At 45.3% G+C, this 23,258-nt stretch overlaps 1 protein-coding gene across 4 annotated transcripts in view; it reads right to left on the reverse strand.

Annotated features, from left to right (window-relative positions):
* Positions 1 to 23,258, reverse strand: part of LOC115072972 (cytochrome P450 2F2-like) — a 61,298-nt gene that overhangs the window by 23,791 nt on the left and 14,249 nt on the right. For 3 of the 4 annotated variants that reach the window (XM_029571031.1, XM_029571033.1, XM_029571034.1), the window contains exons 3-5: positions 14,842 to 15,047; positions 10,464 to 10,626; positions 2,689 to 2,838 (exon numbers count right to left, since the gene is read on the reverse strand). In XM_029571031.1, the coding sequence (XP_029426891.1) occupies positions 2,689 to 2,838; positions 10,464 to 10,626; positions 14,842 to 15,047 (519 nt within the window). Of the gene's footprint in view, positions 1 to 2,688; positions 2,839 to 10,463; positions 10,627 to 14,841; positions 15,048 to 21,114; positions 21,370 to 23,258 lie in introns of those variants that run through there. The other variant, XM_029571032.1, reaches the window with a different exon arrangement.

The following is a 23,258-nucleotide window of genomic DNA, read 5'->3' on the forward strand; positions in this document are numbered from 1 at the left end:
GTTAGGGCCTTATCGCACGCGATAAAGCCATATCGCATGCAAAAAGGGTCTTTTTGCAAGCGATATAATGCAAATTAGCTGGAGGGGAGGAGTCGTGGCGGGGAGGGTGGGAAGTCGGCTGCGGCACCACTGCCGGTGATAATGTGAGGAACATTATCGCTGGCAGTAGCGCGGCGAACAGCACCACCTTTTATGGTGGCGCTATTTGTGCAAAAGGCTGCAGCCGACTGCACTGCGGCCGGTGAAATCACACAGCTGCAGTGCGAACGTCTATGGCCCCACCCCCTTTTTTGAGGGATTCATCATTCTGAATTGGGACCCTTACTTTTCAATATATTTATAAATGATCTGGAAAGAAATATGACGAGTGAGGTAATCAAATTTGCAGATGATACAAAATTGTTCAGAGCAGTTAAATCACAAGCAGATTGTGATAAATTGCAGGAAGACCTTGTGAGACTGGAAAATTGGGCATCGAAATGGCAGATGAAATTTAATGTGGATAAGTGCAAGGTGATACACATAGGGAAAAATAACCCATGCTATAGTTACACAATGTTAAGTTCTATATTAGGTGCTTCTACCCAAGAAAGAGATCTAGGCGTCATAGTGGATAATACTTTAAAATCGTCTGCTCAAGTGTGCTGCGGCAGTCAAAAAAGCAAACAGAATGTTGGGAATTATTAGAAAGGGAATGGTGAATAAAACGGAAAATGTCATAATGCCTCTGTATCGCTCCATGGTGAGACCGTACCTTGAATACTATGTACAATTCTGGTCGGCGGATCTAAAAAAAGATATAGTTGCGATGCAGAAGGTACAGAGAAGGGCGACCAAAATGATAAGGGGAATGGAACAGCTCCCGTATGAGGAAAGACTAAAGAGGTTAGGACTTTTCAGCTTGGAGAAGAGACGGCTGAAGGGGGATATGATAGAGGTGTTTAAAATCATAATAGGTCTAGAACGGGTAGATGTGAATCGATTATTTACTCTTTCGGATAATAGAAAGACTAGGGGGCACACCATGAAGTTAGCATGTGGCACATTTAAAACTAATTGGAGAAAGTTCTTTTTCACTCAATGCACAATTAAACTCTGGAATTTGTTGCCAGAGGATGTGGTTAGTGCAGTTAGTATAGCTGTGTTTAAAAAAGGATTGGATAAGTTCTTGGAAGAGAAGTCCATTGCCTGCTATTAATTAAGTTGACTTAGAAAATAACCACTGCTATTACTAGCAACGGTAACATAGAATAGACTTAGTTTTTGGGTACTTGCCAGGTTCTTATGGCCTGGATTGGCCACTGTTGGAAACAGGATGCTGGGCTTGATGGACCCTTGGTCTGACCCAGTATGGCATATTCTTATGTTCTTATGATGAATCCAGTACTTAGCCAGCTAAGTCATCCAGCTAACTCTGAATATCAGACAACTAACTCAATTCCTCTCAGTTATGCCGCTGGTATACCCCCTAACTTATCTGGTTAAATTCTAGCCTCCTAACGTATTAGGAGGCTAGAATTTAACTGGATATGTACCCAAATATTCACAAATATTCATTTAGCTAGCTAACTTCTGAGTTAGCTGGCTAAATGCTTTTGAATATGGACCTCCAGAAGTCCAGTGGGGTGGAAGGAGTAGCAGGACACCAAGAATTCCTAGGAGCACCAAGAGCCAAAATCCCTTCCTGGTAGTAGGAGTAAAATGAACATAAGAAAATGCCATACTGGGTCAGACCAAGGGTCCATCAAGCCCAGCATCCAGTTTCCAACAGTGGCCAATCCAGGCCATAAGAACCTGGCAAGTACCCAAAAACTAAGTCTATTCCATGTTACCATTGCTGGTAATGGCAGTGGCTATTTTCTAAGTCAACTCAATTAATAGCAGGTAATGGACTTCTCCTCCAAGAACTTATCCAATCCTTTTTTAAACACAGCTATACTAATTGCACTAACCACATCCTCTGGCAACAAATTCCAGAGTTTAATTGCGTTGAGTAAAAAAGAACTTTCTCCGATTAGTTTTAAATGTGCCCCATGCTAACTTCATGGAGTGCCCCCTAGTCTTTCTACTATCCGAAAGAGTAAATAACCGATTCACATCTACCCGTTCTAGACCTCTCATGATTTTAAACAACTCTATCATATCCCCCCTCAGCCGTCTCTTCTCCAAGCTGAAAAGTCCTAACCTCGTTAGTCTTTCCTCATAGGGGAGCTGTTCCATTCCCCTTATCATTTTGGTAGTCCTTCTCTGTACCTTCTCCATCGCAATATGAATGGAAGGTCATTATCAAGTTAATTTTCAGAAACCCTGCATGGGATTTCCCAATGAAAAATTGGACCTGCCATGGGAACAGAGCTCCATTCTTGGCACGTACCCAGGCAGGAGCAAATGTACCTGTGGGAAAACATGAATGGGGATTTCAGAATGAGAATCCCATGTATGCTCTTCCTTCTCCAATCTTGCCACATCCCATTTCAGCTGCATTGGATTACACTGAGGGAGGGTTAAACAGCTATTTAGCCAAAAAAAAGCTTTGAAAATTACCATCCCCATCAAGAAAATCCCTTCTTTTGTTCAGGGGAGTGAGGCAATAAGTTGGACCAGTAAGATTGCATCACATAAGGAGCACTAAACAAGTTCACATTGGCTGTGGGACTCTTGGAGCAGGCGAAGACTCAATATACTCACTGTTTGTTTTTCTAAACTCCTCGATTAAATACTGGGCCTCCTCCTGGATCCGCTCCTCAATGCTTTTCTTTCCCATCCCGAACTCCCTCAGGATTTGGATAGCAAAACCACGAAGCGCCTTCCACTTTTCTCCATTGCTGAAGGCGATATCTGAGAGAAGTGAAGAAAGAAGAGGAAGGGTTGGGCATGAAAACCATCTTCTGAGCTCATCCCCCCCCCCCCACCCAGTACATGGTTTTGAAAGTGAAGGAAGCTGGTCCCTTCATCTTACGCCAGTCTAACACACACCTATAGACAGATAGTGTAGGTCTCACGTTGTTCACATTGGGTTCAAAGTCCACGGTTACTTGCTACCTGCGGACTTGCCTTGGGTAGACAGTAATGCACCCCAAATAACGTTTTGTAATTTTTGGACGTTTTGGCATAATAAATGTTTGCAATAAATGTGTACATTGCTTTAGACTATGCCACATCTTTTTAATCTATAGCTGTTTTGATATCCAGTCAGTTGAAAGTTATTTGGGGCGTATTTCTTTCATTTTTATCTACTGTTATTTTTTTACACTGCTTAGGTCTAATTTGATATTTGGGTAGACTGTACCCATGGACATTTGTACCTGCTCATTCTGCTGTGATTTATTTCCATTAAACATTGAACTGCAAGTGTGGCACCCCTACAGGTTGACCACTAGATGTCACCTAATCCCTGTGGCTAGAGGGAATACCAGTTTACAGTTCCTCCTTTAATGAGGTAACTGAGTGGGTGGATCCTTCTATAACGAGGTGGCTAGGGCGAGATTCAGCAGGAGGGTATTTTAGGAGAGGGGAGGGGAGCCCCTTGAGGTGGGACCCTTTCCTTTAGGGTGAGGCCTATAGCTTCACCACATATATTTTTGGGAGAAACACCTGCCTGTGCACGCCCTGCCAGGTTAGGTGCTAATACCAAGAGATCAAGCTCGAGCAAGGTCGATACAGTAAAGTATGCTCCGTCGGAGCGCACTGTCAGCCTGCTCTGGACGCGTGTTTTCCCTTACCCCTTATTCAGTAAGGGGAGGAAAACACGCGGCACACCCGCGGCACCTAATAGCGCCCTCAACATGCAAATGCATGTTGATGGCCCTATTAGGTATGCGCCCGGGATCCAGTAAGTAAAATGTGCAGCCAAGCCGCACATTTTACTCTAAGAAATTAGCGCCGACCTTTGGGTCGGTGCTAATTTCTTCCGGCGCCAGGAAAGTGCACAGAAAAGCAGTAAAACTGCTTTTCTGTGCACCCTCCGACTTAATATCATAGCGATATTAAGTCGGAGGTCCCCAAAAGTAAAAAAAGTAAAAAAAAAAAATTTTGAATTCGGCCCGCGGCTGTCGGCCGAAAAACCGGACGCTCAATTTTGCCGGCGTCCGGTTTCCGAGCCCGTGGCTGTCAGCGGGCTCGAGAACCGACGCTGGCAAAATTGAGCGTCGGCTGTCAAACCCGCTGACAGCCGCCGCTCCTTTTCCCCGTTTGCACCGCGTCGCCTCATTTGAATACTGGATAGGTCGCACCGGCGAGGGGCCGGTGCGTGCGCCGGGAGAGCGGGCGTTCGTCCGCTCTCCCGCGGTTTTACAGTATCGATCCGTATGTCTTTGGACTGTGTTAAAAGACTAGTTTGCCTGGGTTACAGGCTGGAGCTCTGAGGAAAGATTACTCCCCCCCCCCCCCCCCCCCCCCCCCTGGATCCAGAGGCCAGGCCACCAAACCCTATTAGTGCTTTTCCAAAGCTAACGAAGGGTTGCAGGGACAGTGGCCCCAGAAGATATTAGAACAGTTAGTGATAGGAGGGGGAAATGTTGTTTACCTTCTCTTTCATTTGGAGAGACTTAAGGCCTTCCCTTCTGGGAGGCTTGAAGAAGAGGACCTACAAATAGGATACCAAGCTGCATCAGCCAAGACTGCACACGGGATCTTCGAACAGGACGCGGGTGCAGGTTGGGTTATTGTGCAAAGTCTGCTGGTTCCAGGTAGGACTGTGAAAATTCAAAGGAGAATCTGTCACAGCCTGGGACCCTTGGGGAGTAGGGGACCACTAATCTCTCACTTAAAGGGAGTTAGGAATTTCCCCGGAACCCAGAAGTCAGCACTTACACAGACATTGAAATCACCTGGACACTGATTACCTTTTCACTAAATCAGTAAAGTTAATTTTGAACACCCAGTCCTGTGTCCTAGACTTTGTCCTATTCAGAGTCGGGAATTATCCCAGAAAGGGAGTCACCTCACTGCCTGGGCCACAAGCATCTGCTTTCCCCCATAAAAAGGACTCACCCCCTGGGGTAGGAAATTGGAAGGGACCTGGGGCAAAGAAGGATAGCCCCAAAGATTATAAATTCTTTTGTGTGCCCTTAGAGGAGATGCCCCACAGAAGAAAAGGGATACACAAGCAGCATTCCCACATAAATAAGCTATCATTGTTCTCTTTTTCTTTTTCCTCCCCTCTTCTGTTTCTATGGTAAAAAAAAAGAGATGATTTGTTTTTCTTTTTTTTTTCTTTTTCTATTGTTGCTAATTGTATTAGAAATTTCTTTAATAATGTCTCTTCATTTCTATTGCAAAGTTTAACTTTGTTATTATTTCTAAAGACTAATAAATAAAAAATGAAAAAAAAGAAAGCATTTGACAAAGTGCCTCATGAGAGACTCTTGAGGGAATTAAAAAACCATGGGATAGGTGACAATACTCTATTGTGGATTGAGAACTGGTTAAAACATAGAACTTAGATAGTAGGGCTAAATGGTCAATTTTCTCAATGGAGAAAGATGAATAGTGGCGAGCCCCATGAATATCTGGTCTTCCACTAGATGGCCCTAGATCCTTGCCCTAGGAATTAGCACCTCCCCCAGAAGATGTCTGAGATGATTGGATCCATACCTAGAAGTATGGGAGGAGGAATAGCCTAGTGGTTAGAGCAGTGGACTATGAACCAGGAGAGCAGGGTTCAAGTCCTGCTCCTTGTGACCTTGGGCAAGTCACTTTACCCTACATTGCCTCAGGTACAAAAAACTTAGATTGTAAGCCCTTGGGGGATAGAGAATGTAAACCGGTGTGATATCTCAATTGAGATGAATGTCGGTATATAAAAATAATAAATAAATAAATAAGTAGAGACTAGGAGCAGTGTGGTCAGTTTGAGTTCATTTTGGAGAGGCAGGATCTGTTTTTGAACCCTAGCGGAGTCAGGACACATCACCCTAACTTGGTGTTTTTCTCTTTGAATGAAGAGATTCCTTTCAGGGCACTGCCTGCCTATTAGAATCTGCCCGCTTTTTGTGAAAGACTTTAAGATTTTTCTAATATGAAGTTTCTGTTGGAAAGTGAAGCCTAAGTGTCTCCTGGTGATGACTATTCCCCGGATCCAGAGGTCAGGGAATTGAGAGCTGTGAGTCCCTGTCCAAGAGAAGTACGGCGCTGCAGTGACAATTTCACTCAGGAATGTTTTTGGCTTTGAACCATTCTTTTTCTCCACTTTTGTATTGCCAGGAGGTTTTTTTGACCTACCCTTCTCTCACTGAAGCCTGGCTTAATGGTCTGGTTTCACTGTGCTGTAGACCTTTCCCTCAGGAAGGTCCATCTGAAAGAGTTCTAGAGAGTGAAGAAAAGAAACAAGTTCTGGGATTCCTGGCCTCAACTGGATCCCCACCCTAAGGGACCAGGAAATAGGCTGCCCACCCAGAGACTGAATATTTGGACTCAGATAGGATGTTTCCAGGTCTAAGGGGACCATCCTCACCTGTAGGATTGCCTTGGCCCATTGCGACTGCTTATGCATACAGTAGAAGAGTTGTAAGCCCACTCCCAGGGAACAGGCCCAGTTTGACTGGGTGTGCACTCGGGGCGGCACACCTGGGGGGGTGGCGGCGGCAGTAGGAGAGGCCGCGGGGCTACTGGTGGAGCTCAATCTGCCAGCGGCCAAAAAATGAAGAAAGGCCGCAGCAGTTTCTGCTTTTAGCTGCCTTCCGGCTCCCGCTCCCTTCGCAGAAAGGCCAGCAGTGGGGCCGAAGGAAGAGTAGCCCGTGGGGCCGTGGTGGAGCTCATCCCACCACGGCCTGAAGTGAAGAGGCAGGAGGGTGCGGCGGTGGAGCCCATCCCAGCGTGGTCTGGAGAAGGAAAGCCACGTGTGTGTGTGTGTGTGTGAGAACCTGTGTGCATGTGTCTGTGTGAGAGCTTGAGTGTGTGTCTGTGTCAGTGCTTGTGTGGATGTGTGTGACTGTGTGAGAGCTTGAGTGTATATGTGTCGGAACTTGTGTTCATGTGTATGTATGTGTGTGTCTGTGTGAGAACCTGTGTGCTTGAGTGTGTGTCTGTGTGAAAGCCTGCTGTGCCTGTGAGAGCCTATGTATCACATATAGGCTCTCACAGGCATGCTCACACACACACACACTCATAATGTGTCTGTGACGGAAAGAGAGCAAGTGTGTGTGAAAGAAAGAATAGTGAACTATCTACAGGCTAAAGAATTGCTGGACCAGAGGCAGCATGGATTCACCAGGGGAAGATCCTGTCAGACTAATCTGATTGACTTTTTCGACTGGATGACTAGGGAATTGGATCAAGGAAGAGCGCTCGATGTCATCTATTTGGATTTCAGCAAGGCTTTTGATACAGTCCCGCACAGGAGGCTGGTGAATGAAATGAGAAGCTTAGGAGTGAGTGCCAAGGTGGTGGCCTGGATCGCAAACTGGTTGACGGACAGACGACAATGTGTGATGATAAATGGAACTTACTCTGAAGAGAGAGCAGTGTTAAGCAGAGTAAGGCAAGGATCGGTGTTGGGACCGGTCCTGTTCAATATCTATGTGAGCGACATAGCAGATGAGATAGAAGGTAAGGTTTGCCTGTTTGCGGATGACAATAAGATCTGCAACAGAGTGGACACGCCGGAAGGAGTGGAGAGAATGAGATGGGATTTAAGGAAGCTGGAAGAGTGGTCGAAGATATGGCAGCTGAGATTCAAGGCCAAGAAGTGCAGAGTCATGCATATGGGGTGTGGAAATCCAAAAGAACTGTATTCGATGGGGGGTGAAGGGCTGATGTGCACGGAACAGGAGAGAGACCTTGGGGTGATAGTGTGTAACGATCTGAAGTCGGCGAAACAATGTGACAAGGCGATAGATAAAGCCATAAGAATGCTGGGCTGCATAGAGAGAGGAATATCGAGTAAGAAAAGGGAAGTGATTATTCCCTTGTACAGGTCCTTGGTGAGGCCTCACCTGGAGTACTGTGTTCAGTTCTGGAGACTGTATCTCCGAAGGGACAGAGACAGGATGGAGGCGGTCCAGAGAAGGGCGACCAAAAAGGTGGAGGTCTTCATCGAATGACTTATGAGGAGAGACTGAAGAATCTAAATATGTACACCCTGGAGGATAGGAGGAGCAGAGGTGATATGATACCGACTTTCAGATACTTGAAAGGCTTTAATGATCGAAAAATAATGACAAAACTTTTCCATTGGAAAAAAATCAGCAGAACCAGAGGTCACGATTTAAAACTCCAGAGAGGAAACTCAGAACCAATGTTAGGAAATATTTCTTCACGGAGAGGGTGGTGGATGCCTGGAATGCCCTTCCGGAGGAAGGGTTGAAGACCAGAACTGTGAAGGACTTCAAAGGGGCGTGGGATAAACACTGTGGATCCATAAAGTCTAGAGGATGTGAATGAAGAGGGTGGCTCACAGGAATGACGGCTACTACCTGGTTAATGCGTCTCCAATATTGCTCTAAGCTTCAACGGCAAGAGGTAATGTGGAGAAAAGGATTTGCATTCACAAAAAAGCAGGTAGTAGCTTGCTTGTTACGGCGGTTACTACCCCAAACCGAATAAGCCTGATACTTCACTTTCAATGCATATCCAGCATAGCTCTCTGCTTCAACGGCAGGGGAGAAAGACTGATACTTCACGCATATTCAGCATACCCCAAACCAAATAAGCCTGATACTTCACTTTCAATGCATATCCAGCACAGCTCTCTGCTTCAACGGCAGGGGAGAAAGTCTGATACTTCAAGCATATTCAGCATACCCTAAACCAAATAAGCCTGATACTTCACTTTCAATGCATATCCAGCATAGCTCTCTGCTTCAATGGCAGGGGGGAATGAAAAAAAGTGGATCTATTTACAGACAACAACCAACAAGGACTGAATTACATAGTTTGAGTAAACAAATAAGCATGGGTGTAGCTTGCTTATTGCGATGGTTACTACCCCTAACTAATTAAGCTAGATATTTCACTTTGATGCAGTTTCAACACTGCTCTCTACATTAATGGCGGAGGTGGAAGGAAAATAGAACCAAAAGGTTACTAAGGGTCAAGAGTAACAGATAAGTATGAGGAAAAAAAAGTGCGAAAGCTTGCTGGGCAGACTGGATGGGCCGTTTGGTCTTCTTCTGCCATCATTTCTATGTTTCTATGTATTATTGGGCTGCAGAACAGAAGATAATTCTCCAGGGGAAGGAACCCTGTGCCCTGGGCTGCAGAAAGGTTTTACCACCCCTTCAGTGCCTGAAGGTGACCCTCCTGTGAAGGAATGGGAAGTGCAGAAAATCAAAAGCAAGTTCCTTGTGACAAACTCCACACATGAACTTGATGGTTTTGAATTAAAAGGATCAGGATGTTCCCTGCAAAACAGGTTCAGGACAGGTAAAGGCCAATGTGCAGCTAACCTTTACTGCTAGGGGCTTAGAGGTGCAGCACATTGGGAAGTTGTGGAGAGAAGCACAAAATAATAATTTTAGGCCAAGATCAGTTATTGTTCACTAAATTATTTAATAACGAGGCGGCATGGAAGTTTCTATTTTAATTCTTGGCAAGCTTTTGGTGTGATTTAATCAATCTTCTAGTGGGTTCTCTGCTCTAGATTCCATGTTCCTGCCTAGGTGGCAAATGCAAGCTGGGTAGGTGAAGTGACTTTAATGAAAGGAAGGGTGGGGAGAGAGACCTAGAATTCTCCACTCACCCCTCCTTTTTTTCCCCTTGACTGAGTGTGTGGGGATGATAAGGGAATCTCCCAAAAAAGATAAAGTGATAATTACAAGGCAACATCAAAAAGTGGGTTTTATGACTCCATCAGCTTGATGTATACATTATCGGTATCTTGTACTTGCTCTGTCGGGGGTGGAGGAATGGGGGTACCTCAGGGTCTGTGCGACCCAATAGGCAAATTAGGCTGGTGGGTGTGGGAAAACCCTACCAGCTGTTCTGCCTGTGCGGCTTCTTCCTCTTGGCTGGTGGAGCCCGGGAAACTCCATAAGCCTTTCCTTGCCTGTGCTGCCGCTGCTCTCATTGGCCCTGCGCTTTAGTTTCAGTGCTCCTCCCACACTGCCTGCAGCCCCTCCCTCCCTCTGCTCTGGGTGAGGTCATTGCATCACATATGCACAGATGCGACTCCATGGAGCACTAGTAATGTTATAATATAGGGAGATTATTTTTAATATGAATATGTTAGTCTTAGTATTGTGTTTGTATGTATTTTTTATATTTTATAGTGTTTATTATTTTTTATTGTCTTTTGTTTTTAATTTCACATGACTATTATGAGTGTTCTATTGTACATCACCTAGAAATACTTGATAGGCGAGTTATAAGTTTAATAAGTAAGTAAATATCGCACATTATAGAGGAGCATTCCCTCTACATACTAGGAGGAAGATTGATAAATGAACTCAGCTAACGAAGAGGCTATTGCTTTGCTTTGCTGATTTGCATTTGCTAAATAAATAAATACATACATACATACATACCATCGCCTTTAGTAAAGTTGTAAAACACAGGATAGAATCCTCTTCCGCTGAAGATCTCTGAATTGTCGATTAGGGCTTCTTTCACTGCCTGGTATCCGCACAGCATCACGTGAGGTTCCTGGCCCAAATGCACTGTGTAGACAGAACCGTACTTTTTGTGGAGCTGTGGAAAGATGAGGAAGGTTAATGAGACAGGGCTGGCAGTTCTCTGCTGATTAGGGATTCTGATCAAATAACTGCACATGCAGAAGACAGGGCAGATATGACCTGTAAAGGGCAATAATCAAACTGTACGCATTGGTGCAAACATCACGGGTAGGGTTTTAGCCTCCAACTTTGCAACAATAATCAAAGCAAAACTATGTGGAGAGATTTGTACCCTGCCTTTTCTCTGAGTATTTTTTCCAGACAAAACATGTGTAGGTTTGAAAAGGCAAGGGGGTAACCTGCACGAAGCAGCTGTTTCTACCCTAAACAACTCGCTGTGCAGAATGAATGGGTCTTTATCTGCTGTCATTTACTCTGTTACTATGAATGGCAGAGACTTGGACCTGAGTATATTTCTTTTACAATATACATTTTTATGCTTTTTCTTTTGCAATCTTCCACAAAAAAATCAGAGATGACACATTTAGCAGACACTGTGGCGTGCTTTTAGCTATTTGTACATCAGGATGTTGCGGACAGAATGGTGGACCCTTGGGCCGGCCTGGCGGAGTGCGCTTATTGGAAGAGAGAGCTCCGCGGAGATGGATCAGGCCGGGAGGCAGAACCACGACAGAGGCAGAGGTGGAGTCTTCACCCTGGATGCCCGAGATCCCCCCCCCCCGAGAGGAGCCCATGAGGACCCGGACCGCTGGGACTTAGGTGACGGCAGCGAGATGAGACGAGAAGACAGGCCAGAAGTTGAGGCAGGCATCAGACACAGGGTAACGGAAGTGAAGCTGGAGTCAGGAACCAGAGAAGCAACCAAGGAGAATCCGGAAGCGGACCGGGACCGGGACCAGGACTGAGGAACCTCGTTGCAAGGCAATTCTCCTGGACAGACGCCGGCCTTAAGTACTCTGCCGGCGTCTGACATCATCCAGGGGGCTGGCCGAAGCTTTCTGTGGCTGGACCTTTAAAAGGTCCTCCCTCGTCCACGTGTGTGCCCCGGGAGGGGGCATAGTCCAGATCGAGGCTCGGCGGCATCTCCCTTGTGGAGACGCTGCCACAGAGAGGCCTGGTAGGCCTGAGAATCGCCGAGCCCTGTCGCGGCCCGCAGTAGTGACCGGGAACACAACACAGGAAGATTCAATAAATAAGGTAAATTTAAACACAGCTTCGAAACAGCTGGTGATTTGACCTGAGGTGAGGTGCGCCATTCCATCCCTCAATTCAGGCAGCAGATTACCTTGAGTCACCCAAGTGTCTATGAGGCCCCTCCTGGGCTGAGCTGCTTCCCATTGCCGGAGCTGGGAGAGGGTAGAAAGAAACGAATGCTTTTTTGCAGCCCTTTGGGCTGCGCTGATCTTCACTGCCAGGGCTGCCAGAAAGAGGCCGATCCTTTTCACCACCCCGCAGGCCAGTCTGCTCTTTATTGCCGGTGCGGGGAAAGAGAGGAGGAGGATGGGGCTGTGCTGATCTTCACTGCCAAGGCGGGGAAAGGCAGGAGGACGCTGAAGTTTTTTGCAGCCCCGTAGGCCACTGTGCTCCTCATTCCTGGTGCAGGAGGAGGGAGGAGGCCGATGCATCCCGTGCAATGACGCCTCTGCGGGATGGCGTCTATTGCTGAGGCCGCATTGGCCATAGGCTGGCTACGGCTCTGGCTCTTTACACCAGTTCTTCAGCCAGGCATTGAAGGCCTGTCCTCCACCTTACCAAACACCGGTTACACCCAAGAAATTGCTACTGTCCTTACTCTCTGCCAAAGACGCCCCCCTCTATGAATTGGATTGCCCCTTTACTGCAGTTACTACGTTCTTAGCCAGGTGATGTGTTCCCAAGAAGACTATGATTTCAACCTCTCCCTCCCTTCTTCCCACTTCTATACTTCTAGACAGCACTCACAGCCTTGCAGGCGGGGAGGGAGCAAATGGAAGGCGTATCAGCCGGTGCTCATTGGCGACATCTGCTGGCTTCTTGTGCCAGGTTCTGCAAGGAGCTGCATCACATGCTTCTCAGCCAGAGGACTGGTGCAGCCATGGCTGGGCTAGATGGGAGGGGCAGATTAAAATGGGGGAAACACCCTAGGTAGATGCACATGAAGTATAGAACCCGCAATAGGGGGATTAACATCTATTTAACGCGCGTTCGATGCAGAGTGAATGAGATAGCGCTCATCACATGCAAATGCATGTAAATGAGCCTATTACTCATTCACTCCGCATGCAAAAAGCTAAATGTGCGTCTCAGACGCACATTTATCACTCAGTTATTAACGCCTGCCTGGAGCAGGCGTTAATAGCTGAGCACAGATAAAAGAAGTACAGAAAAGCAGAAAAAATTGCTTTTCTGTACTTCTTTTTTAAAGTAAAAAAATAAACTCGGCGGCCGTTTTTATTACTGGCAGCCAGGCAGGTTATGAAAACGGAGGCCGAGTTTACCGGCGTCGATCTTCATAATCAGCAGCCGCGGCAGGTCGCGTTAGCAAGGAGGTGCTAAGTCACGCAAGCGACCCTAGCGCCTCCATCCTAGTGCGACTCCCTAATTTACATATTGCATGGCGCCCCCCTTGCAGGCGCCATGCGTGCGTTAAGAAAGCGGGCGCTGAAAAGTCAGCGCCCGCTTTCCGCAAACATTATTGCATCGGCCCCATTGGATCATAAACATAGAAGAAGCCCAATTCTGACTGAGCTGGAAACTCAAAAGATGTAGAAAGAAGTTAGCAGGCCAAAGCCATAGATGGAGAGCATTAATATAACAAAAAATCCCAAGAAATCTGTACACGCTCTCAGCCCTGGGCAACTGTAGTGCAGTTATTTACACACATAAACCAGGTTTTATGCACGTAAATGGCCTGAAAACGACCACCAAAGAGGGCACGTTTCATAGTTTGCTGTTTTACTCTTGGAATTAGGCTCGCTCTTTCTTTCTTTAAATCTAAGAATCGCTTTATCATAGCATGAATTTACAATATTTATAATATATAGTATTCCTGTTCCAGCCATCTAAAATAATATTGTATATACAGTAAAACAGTGTAAATCCCATCAAAACCTTTTTAGACCCATAAGATCCAATTTCCTTCCCCTCCAATCTATTTATCCCTCTCAGAGGTCAAACACGTCTTCATACTCTAACATCGCTACTGTATGAGTTTATGTGGCTCCTGCCACATAGCCTTAAGCTTCCCCCTTGTCCTGTCTTGCCAGATATCACCTCCTTCCCCTATAGCCCATTACGGGGCTAACTTAACCCAAGCAGTGAAAATACCCCTTAAGGGGAGGCTTTCATGAAGAGCCAAGTTCTTGTGTCCTTCCTAAATCAAAGGCAACCTGATGGTAACCGGAGTTCCTCTGGGAAGCTTTCCGTAGTCATGGTGCAATAACTGGAAAGACTCTTTGCAAACGACCCTCGTGTGTGCGGATAAAAGCAGATGTGCTCCTGCATGTAGTGGAAGCGTTCTCAGGAGCCCGGGAATGGCAACAACGCGTGGAATGGAACATCTCCCCTATGAGGAAAGACTAAAGAGGTTAGGACTTTTCAGCTTCAAGAAGAGACGGCTGAGGGGGGATATGATAGAGATGTTTAAAATTATGAGAGATCTAGAACGGGTAGATGTGAATCGGTTATTTACTCTTTCGAATAGTAGAAAGGGGGGCACTCCATGAAGTTAGCATGGGGCACATTTAAAACTAATCAGAGAAAGTTTTTTTTTACTCAACGCACAATTAAACTCTGGAATTTGTTGCCAGAGGATGTGGTTAGTGCAGTTAGTATAGCAGTGTTTAAAAAAGGACTGGATAAGTTCTTGGATGAGAAGTCCATTACCTGCTATGAAGTTCACTTAGAGAATAGCCACTGCCATTAGCAATGGTAACATGGAATAGACTAAGTTTTTGGGTACGTGCCAGGTACTCGTAGCCTAGATTGACCACTGTTGGAAACAGGATGCTGGGCTTGATGGACCCTTGGTCTGACCCAGTATGGCATGTTCTTATGTTCTAATTTTCTGCTTTCAAACAGAACACACATTGTCTTAGTTGGGAATTAAGCCTTCGCAGAAAAAGGGGGTGCAAGCGCCTGTGGGTACTTTTTCCATAGGCAGTTTTGAAAGGAAAAGCATGCGTGCATTTTCTCTTTGAATAATGTGTGCGAAGTGCAAGGGTAAGAAGCTGCAGACGTCGCAGCTCAGCAGGCGGTGCAAACATTTCCCCAGAAAATATTTTTCGCTTACCTTCATCAGGGATTTTGTAACGTCCCTTGGATTCACTTGATGCAGGTTGCCAATAAATGGCAGAGGAGTGGGTCCCGGGGGAAGGCTGCGAGCTCGTCGCCACATCTTTCCACTCTTTAAGATCACATAGGTGAGGCAGAAAGCCAATAAAGTGCCCACCACTATGCCGAAATCCATCGCGGGAAGTGCTCGGGCACCTCTCGACCCTGCAACGTTATATGTAAGTTAATATGAGCACAGGCAGCACCATGCAATATAAGACACAGAGTGACAGCACCCACCCTCCATCCCTCTTCTCTGCTGTATGTGCTCTGACAGCACTGACTCACTTGGGTCCTGTGCTCTACAACTGGGTGCTCACTCTGTGTAACTTACAATCCCCGTAATAAGTTACAGTTTTGCCGATGAGGCTTTGTATGGCTCTTTCCCACCAGGGAAAACCAGACCAGAGCTGTCCTCGGCTGCTGTGACTTTAGGAGACCTCTCCTGCACCCTGAAGTGCAGATGCTTGGTCACCTGGAACTCTCTCCTTATGCCCTGAATGAGTCTTAGGGGTCTATAGACACTGGGATAAGTGACTGATACTCCCTGTGAGCTCTCCTGTGCTTCCCCTCATAGTCTTCACAGTGGATCTCTGTCACCTCAGGTTATGGATTATCTGCAAACTCATCTCAATTTAAAGGAGCTCAGGATGTGGAACAGTAATGCTGTTATAACTTGTTCTTCTGCAGTTACCCAACAGCTCTCAATTAACCCAAAGGCAAATAAGTCCGTTCAAATTACATCACACTCGGAGATGGAACACATACCAACAGGCCTCCTTTTAACCTGTGCTTTCCTTCACTGAACAGTATGAGTGGGAAAAGGTGTTCAGTTCATCTATTTCTTTATAAACTGCTGTAACCAATATTCTTAACTGGTGTACATGAAACCATACATATTCTATTTTCCATCTAGTAAAGCCAATGTTCAGATTCCCTTTAATCTTGAGTTGACTGACTTTTTGGAATCCTCTTGGTATGAGGTGGCGGAAAGATCAACATTATTGTTTGTCCCCAACTAAACTGTAAACTGACGTGAAGTGAATACAGTATGTTGGTATAAAAAAATGTTTAAATAAAATAAATAAATTAGTGTCCTCGTGTTATGGAGGCTTATTTTTCTCTTATGAATGTACAGTTTATGGGGCAGAATATTAGAATTTTCCCAGATTTAGCCCGAGTCGCCCAAGAAAGGAGGAAGGGTTTTCTACTATTGCGCCAGGAAACCCTTGTCCTTGGGTTTATATGTGGTTTTTTTTGCCCCTGAGCAGCTTTATTGATTCTAAAAAGTTTATTATCTTCAGTTTCAGAACTGGTCTAATTTGTAAAACTTTCAGGATATTAGTACAAATCTCATGCAGAGCTGTTTCCTATGTTTAATTTCCTTTTTAATCTCCTCTTTTTTGCCCCCCTCTCATTATTTGTGGACTGTTTAGATTTGAAAGTTTTTTTCCTTTGTGGAAAGTATCTCCTGTAACTTATTTTCAGTCGTGTTTCTGAATCAAAGTATTTTGGCTTTGTTGAATATTAAAATAAAAAATATGATACAAAAAAACCCATACATATTAATCTAATTCTTAGCTATGACATACACAATTTTCAAGACATCTGATGCTCAAAACAGAACAGAATGCAAGGTGTTGGACAGCAAAGGAAAGTGCCTGCTTGGATCTGATCTTTTTCAGAACAGGTTAGGGAATGTCATCCATCATCATTCTTCTTCTAGAATTAAACTTAGGTGCTGATGTAATCAGCATCAAATCTGAGAGTCAAAGCTTTTAAGGAACTGCACCAGTAACATAGTCTGAGCCCTTTCTGGGCCTGTTTATCCTTCTGGCTTTAGCCACTTCCAACATGGACTGTGAAGCCAATAGCAGAAGGCCCGAAAATGTAAGTTGAGCCAAAGCTTGTCTTCTCTTATCCGGAGATGGTAGGTCTTGGGCTTATGCTCCAGTTTTTCCAGCTGCCTGACCCTTCCCAATGAGAGCGCTTCTCAAACATGTGGTTCACATATCTTCTGACCACCTGGTTGAGCGAGTTATCTGCTTGAAATTCATGAGGAAGGTGGCCAGGTTTTTCCCTGGGAAGTTTTTTAGAAGGATGGGGCTCCTGGAGCAGGACAATTGCTTGCAACATGTAAAGCCCGAATCAGCTGCATTAGGGATGTCTGTTGTTGTGCAAGCTGCTAGCACATGGCCTGTTGTCAAGTCCACTGACTCTGGATGATGGTTTGGAATTGTTGTTGCCCCTCAGTTAGAGATTTTATAAATCATTCTCTCTCAGTGGTCCTTTGCTAGTTCCTGGCCACAAGCTGTAACATTTGGCCAGCCACAGGACAGCCCCGTGACCAGCCGCACTTAATGAAGATGTCGCTTGTCTACCCTAATGCCATGCCTTCTTTATTGCAGCACGGATGCTACTACTCCCGCGTGTGCCCATAGGCACGGGCGCAAGCTCATTCTCCTCTGTTAAAGGCTCCATGCAGGAACAGAATCACGGTGCCATCTGATGACATCATTGGCACTCCACTATAATATAACCCAGTTGTCCACTTTGTTGATGCCAAAGTGACAGGTCCTCCTGCTCCTGCAGTGTTTGTTGCTATCATTGTTTTGTGCTTGCCTGATTGTTCTTCTTGCCCTGCCTTGCCTCTGTGTACCTTGTCCAATCTTTCCTTGTTGTCACTCCTACCCCCGTGTTTTGGACCCCTATCTTTGTCTTGTTTGTCTGTATCTGCCTGACTTCTGGTTTTGACCCTAGCCTTGGATCCCGACTATGCCATCTGCTGCCGCCTGCTCTGACCTCAGCTCAGACCTTGACACTGCCTGATCCTCGCCTGCTCTGACCTTGGTCTTGACCTCAATACCGCTTGCTTGCTGCCTGACCTGAAACTGCTACTTGATTCCATTTGATCACTGCTTATAGGACCCTCACCTAATCCCTGCTGGCCCCTGGAACCCAAAGGCTCAACTTGCAGGGAATGGGACTGGTATAGGTGAAGCCCAAATTCTAGTCCTTGTAAAAATGAGACCATCTGCTGTCAGCTTGGGCCTAGTGGGCTCACCTGCTAGACTGCGTCACTCATGCAACAAATCAAGGGCTCACATCCTTGACAGATTGCTGAGGCCATAAGCTTGGTGGACTCATGCCCGGCTCAAGCTCTTTCAAGGTTGGCTCTCCAAGTCCAGCAGGAGCAAGACCAATGCAATCATATGACTGGCATACTCCAAGGTCTCGTGGCCTGAATGGACTCCATGCAGGTCCACGTACCAACTCCTGCACTGGCACAGCATCTGAGACCCATGCCACATTTGTCACCTTTGCCCAGGAATGACAGGGATCCCAAGGCTTACAAGAGATTTATTAATCAGTGCATGATTCATTTTGAGCTGCAGGCTGCCATCTTCCCTTCTGACCGAACCAAAGTGACATTTATTCTCTTCCTCCTGGCTGGTTCTGCCCTAGCCTGGGCTTCACCCCTATGGGAGAGGAATAACCCCCTTGTGGAGAATCTCGACAATTTCCTTAAGCAATTCCGAAAATGTTTTGATGAGCCTGGTCGGTTCTCCTCAGCTGCACTGAATTACTCTATCGTAGGCAAGGAATCCGAATGGTTGGAGATTACACCATTCAGTTCTGGACACTGGCTTCGGAACTTTGCTGGGGAGAAGACAGTCTGACCGCCATCTTTTGGAAGGGCCTTGTGGAATGCATCAAGGATGAGCCAGCTGGCTGGGACCTGCTGCCCAGACTGGAGGATCTCATTGTGCTAGCCATTTGTTTGGACCTTCGCTTCCAAGAGCAGGCTCAGGAAAGAGAAGCTTCTCGACGACATTTCAGGCTGGAGCCCAAATTTCAGCATCCTCTGATTCCTGCCACGTATACCTTAACTGCCTCCCCCACTGAAAAGCTTATGCTACTTGGCATGGCCCAGCTTTCAGAAGAGGAGAAGCAGAGATGCTGGTGGCTCAACCTCTCCTTCTGTTGTGCTGCTCAGGGGCACTTTGCTGGTGGTTGTCCCGAGAAAGCAGGAGACGTCTGAGCCTAGGGCTGGTTGGAGAGACAACCCTAAACTGGCACTCATCCTCTCCTCAATTATTCATGCCAATCAACCTCACCATTAATGATACAAAGGTGCATATTGAGGTGTTCCTGGACTCCAGTGCCAGAGGTAACTTCATTGACAAAGCATTGGTATGTCAGTTCCTACATCTTCCTACAGTTCCAACTTCCTACCTTAGAGAAGTCAGTTATAATCTCTTCAGTTTATGGAGAGCCCTTCTATGGCCAGTTAACCTCGGTGACCCTGCTGTTCACTCTTCAGAATAGGCTCCTGCACAGGGAAAGCATCACTCTTTATTAGTCATGACAGTTGATTTGATCATTCTTGACTTTCCTAAGCTGATACTACACAATCATACTATAAATTGGCAGGCTCTACAAATTGCCTGCTTGGAGCTCTCCTGTCAGCAACAATGTCTCACAAATCTCCCCACCATTGCTAGTAGCCCAGACTCTGATCCCAGTCCTTTCGAGTCTCCCTCCTCAATATGCAGGGTTTGCAGATGTCTTCAGCAAGAAGCATGCAGAGACACTGCCACCCCACAAGTTCTACATGTGTGTCCAATTGACCTGCTCCCAAGGAATATGCCCCTAGCGGCAGAGTCTATCCGTTATCCCCTTTGAAATGGCAGCCATGATAACCTACATCAAGGAAAACCTAGAGTGAGGATTTATCCACTCTTTGTCCTCTCCAGCAGGGTCAGGCTTCATCGGGAAGAAGGATGGCTCCCTCAGGCCATTCTGAATGCTATAGCATTCTGAATGCTATAATCCACAAGAATAGATATCCGTTGCCCCTAATTGCAAAACTTTTTGACTGTCTGCATGGAGCAGAAATATTTACCAAGCTGGACCTCAGTGGAGCCTATAATCTCATCCAGATATAGGAAGGGGATGAATGGAAGATAGCATTCAATACTCGTGATGGACATTATGAATTCTTAGTAATGCCATTGGGCCTTTGCAATGCTCCTGCTGTCTTCCAACACATGGTTAACAAAATCTTCAGAGCTCTTCTACTTTCACGTCCTAGTATATCTGAATGACATTCTAATTTTTTCCCACTCCTTGACACAGCACCATAAGCATTTTACACAAGTTCTTTAGAGGCTCCATGAGAATCATCTATATTACAAGCTCCAGAAGCGTACCTTTGATCAGGCTATATTATCTTCCAACGGAGTTTGTACATGGACCCGGAAAAAGTGAAGGCCATTCAAGATTGGCCTCAGCTTGTGGGACTCAAAGCCCAGCAAAGGTTTTTATGCTTGGCCAACTACTACCAGTAATTCATACATGGATACTCCTCATTGACATCTCCTTTCCCTACCCTTACAAAGAAGGGTGCTAACACCAGGAAGTGGTCTGAAGACGCTGTACAAGTCTTCCATCGCCTCAGGCATTTCTCAAGGATCCCTGTCTCCAGCACCTGTCTAAGCCCTTTATCATGGAAGTAGATGCCTCTGCTACTGGGGTGAGGGCTTTCTTTGCACAGCATAATGCTAAAGGTGCTCTCATGCCTTGCTTCTTCTTTTTCAAAAAGTTCAACCCATGGAAAGGAATTACACTATCAGAAACAGAACTTCTGGTGGTAAAACTAGCCTTGGAGGAATGGCGTCACTTATTGGAGGGTGCTAGACACCCGGTCACAATCTTCACCAAGCATAAAAACCTGCAGTATCTCCAGCATGCCCAGTAATTAAATCTGGGTCTGGCCCCGATAGTCTTTATTTTTTTAACTGCTTTGATTTTGAGCTCCAATACCAATCAGAGGAGAAAACTCAGCAGGCTCAGCATTCTCTCTGACCAAGGAGTACAGTTTACAGCTAGATTCTGGAGAAGCCTGTGCAAGAAATTTGGAATCTCACTGGACTTTTATTTAGTGTACCACCCGCAAAGTAATAGGCAGACAGAAAGAACCAATCAAATCTTCAAGGGATTCCTAAGGCCTTTGTTAACGAAAAGCAGGTTGATTGGACATCTCTCCTTCTTTGGGCAGAATTCTGCCATAATCCATCAGAAACTCTATGAAGTCATTCCCCTTCCAGATCTTATATGGGAGATATCCACAGGGCCCACTTCCTAAACCTGTAACAGTCCCGTGTCCCGCAGTCGATGTTGTGGGACAAGATCTTAAAGAATTATGGCAAAAGACCCGCCAATTTCTCACCTCGGCTGTTGAAAAATACAAGAAGCAAGCTGACAAAAGATACCGGCCAGCACTTCATCTTAAATCCAGAGATTTGGTATGGCAATCTTCAGCTGAAAAGTTAATCTATGAAGTTCTCATCTCATTTCTTCGGCCCATTTCCAGTCACTTAGCAGACTGAGCCAGTTGCATATCATTTGAAGTTGCCACTTATTCTCAAGAAGCAGACAAAACGTAGCCTTTGGTGAAGGGATGCCTTTATTCGCTTTTATGTTCTCTAACTTCACGAGATAAAAAATATGTGCCTAACTCAGGATGAGTTTTGCCCAAGGGGAGGGCTTCATCAGGGGTCACAAAACACCAAATCATCAAACAAATACATTTAAAAACAAATACAACTATGTATATATACAATCAAACAAAATGTAAAAAAGGATATTTAGATTAAAATGAAAAATTAAACATTAGATGCTATGAATTAACATTTCAAGAGTATAAAAACAAACAAAAATATGATAATTATAACAAAAATATTAAAATATGAGAAAACTAAATAACATGGCATGGATAGATGGATTTGATATCAATTTCAATCATTTATAAAGAGAAATGCATATTTATTCATAAAACTAGCTGTACCTGGCCACGCGTTGCCATGGTTCAGTCTGGTTTAATTTCACAATGCGCATTAGCTCTGCTCCGGTCGTCCCAACTCCCTCCCCCCTTCCCCGGCGGTGGACAGACTGGCTCGGTGGCTCTTTTACCCTTTCCTCCTCCTGTGTGTAACTGTCCAGCAGTCCCTACTCCCTCCCCCCTTCCTCAGTGGCAGAGGAACGGGCTGAGCAGTTTCTCGGAGCGGCGACTCGTCTGCCCTTTTCTCCTCCCTTCTGTGACACCCAGCACGTAGCGCAGAGCTCTATGGTCCACACATGCGCGGTAGAGCTGCTCTCTACTGCGCATTTGCGGTCCGTGTGTTGCTTTTACGTCCAACAAATGGCACTGTTTTCCCCAAAAAGCATGTTTTTACCTATCACAGGTGTGACATCTATTTAATATAGGTATATAAAAACACGCGCGTATTCGAATGCAATGTTGTGCCAAAATTTCAAAGCAATCGGTGAAGAACTTTCGGAGATTTAAGATTTTGAACAAACGAACATTTACATTTTTATTTATATAGATATGAGAACTAGATGTGTGCATGCATTTCAGTTATTCCCTAACTGGAGTTATAATCATCAGTATAATAATTAAAAGAATATATGTAACATTAGAGAAAAATAAAACTATTGCAATGTGTAATACCAAAACCGTAATAGTACATAAGTATGCTCCTAAATGCTTCTAAAATGAATAGACCGGGAACCCTAAAATTTAAAACAGCACATCACTCAGTGCCTTATATATAAAAAGCCTACTGAACACAACATTAACAATTATTGATCAATTACTAGAGAACAAACACTTACCTTATGCAAAATAAATCAAAATATACATTATATATAACTTTTCAATTTAAATAATAAAGAAATATTACCTTCAAACAATGTTTATCGGCTACAACTTACAACAGCGTATTCATCAACAAAAAGCTGGTATTCCCAATTGGTTTGTTAAAATAGGCTTAAATCAATATGGGATCCAAGTTCTTTTTATTTTATTTTTTAATTTTTTGCTGATTTTTCTGGTTGGCATCACAGTGCATGTAAATATAATGTACATATTGTAAGTGATATTTTTACCTTATAAGACTGTGCTTGAATGTCCTTTTCAAGGTAAAAACTGTTATAAATATATGGGCCGAGGGAGTGCAGCTGAGAGAGAGCCTCACTCATGAGGAAACCAGACCAGTGGGACTGCTGGAGCATTGTAACATCACCCGTTCAAAGAGCGTTGGACACGCCCCCCCCGTGATGTCATCTAGCTGGGACATTTTCCTGCAAAAAACCAGGGGCTTGTGATGAAAAACCCTGGGAGTGCAGCTGAGAGAGAGCCTCACTCGTGAGGAAACCAGACCAGTGGGACTGCCGGAGCATTGTAACATCACCCGTTCAAAGAGTGTTGGACACGCCCCCCCTGTGATGTCATCTAGCTGGGACATTTTCCTGCATAAAACCAGGGGCTTGCGGCACGCAGCCGCTGGGGCGCGCCCCTTGTCGAGTCCT

This window comes from Rhinatrema bivittatum, chromosome 11 (assembly GCF_901001135.1).
Source record: "Rhinatrema bivittatum chromosome 11, aRhiBiv1.1, whole genome shotgun sequence".
NCBI lineage: Eukaryota > Metazoa > Chordata > Amphibia > Gymnophiona > Rhinatrematidae > Rhinatrema > Rhinatrema bivittatum.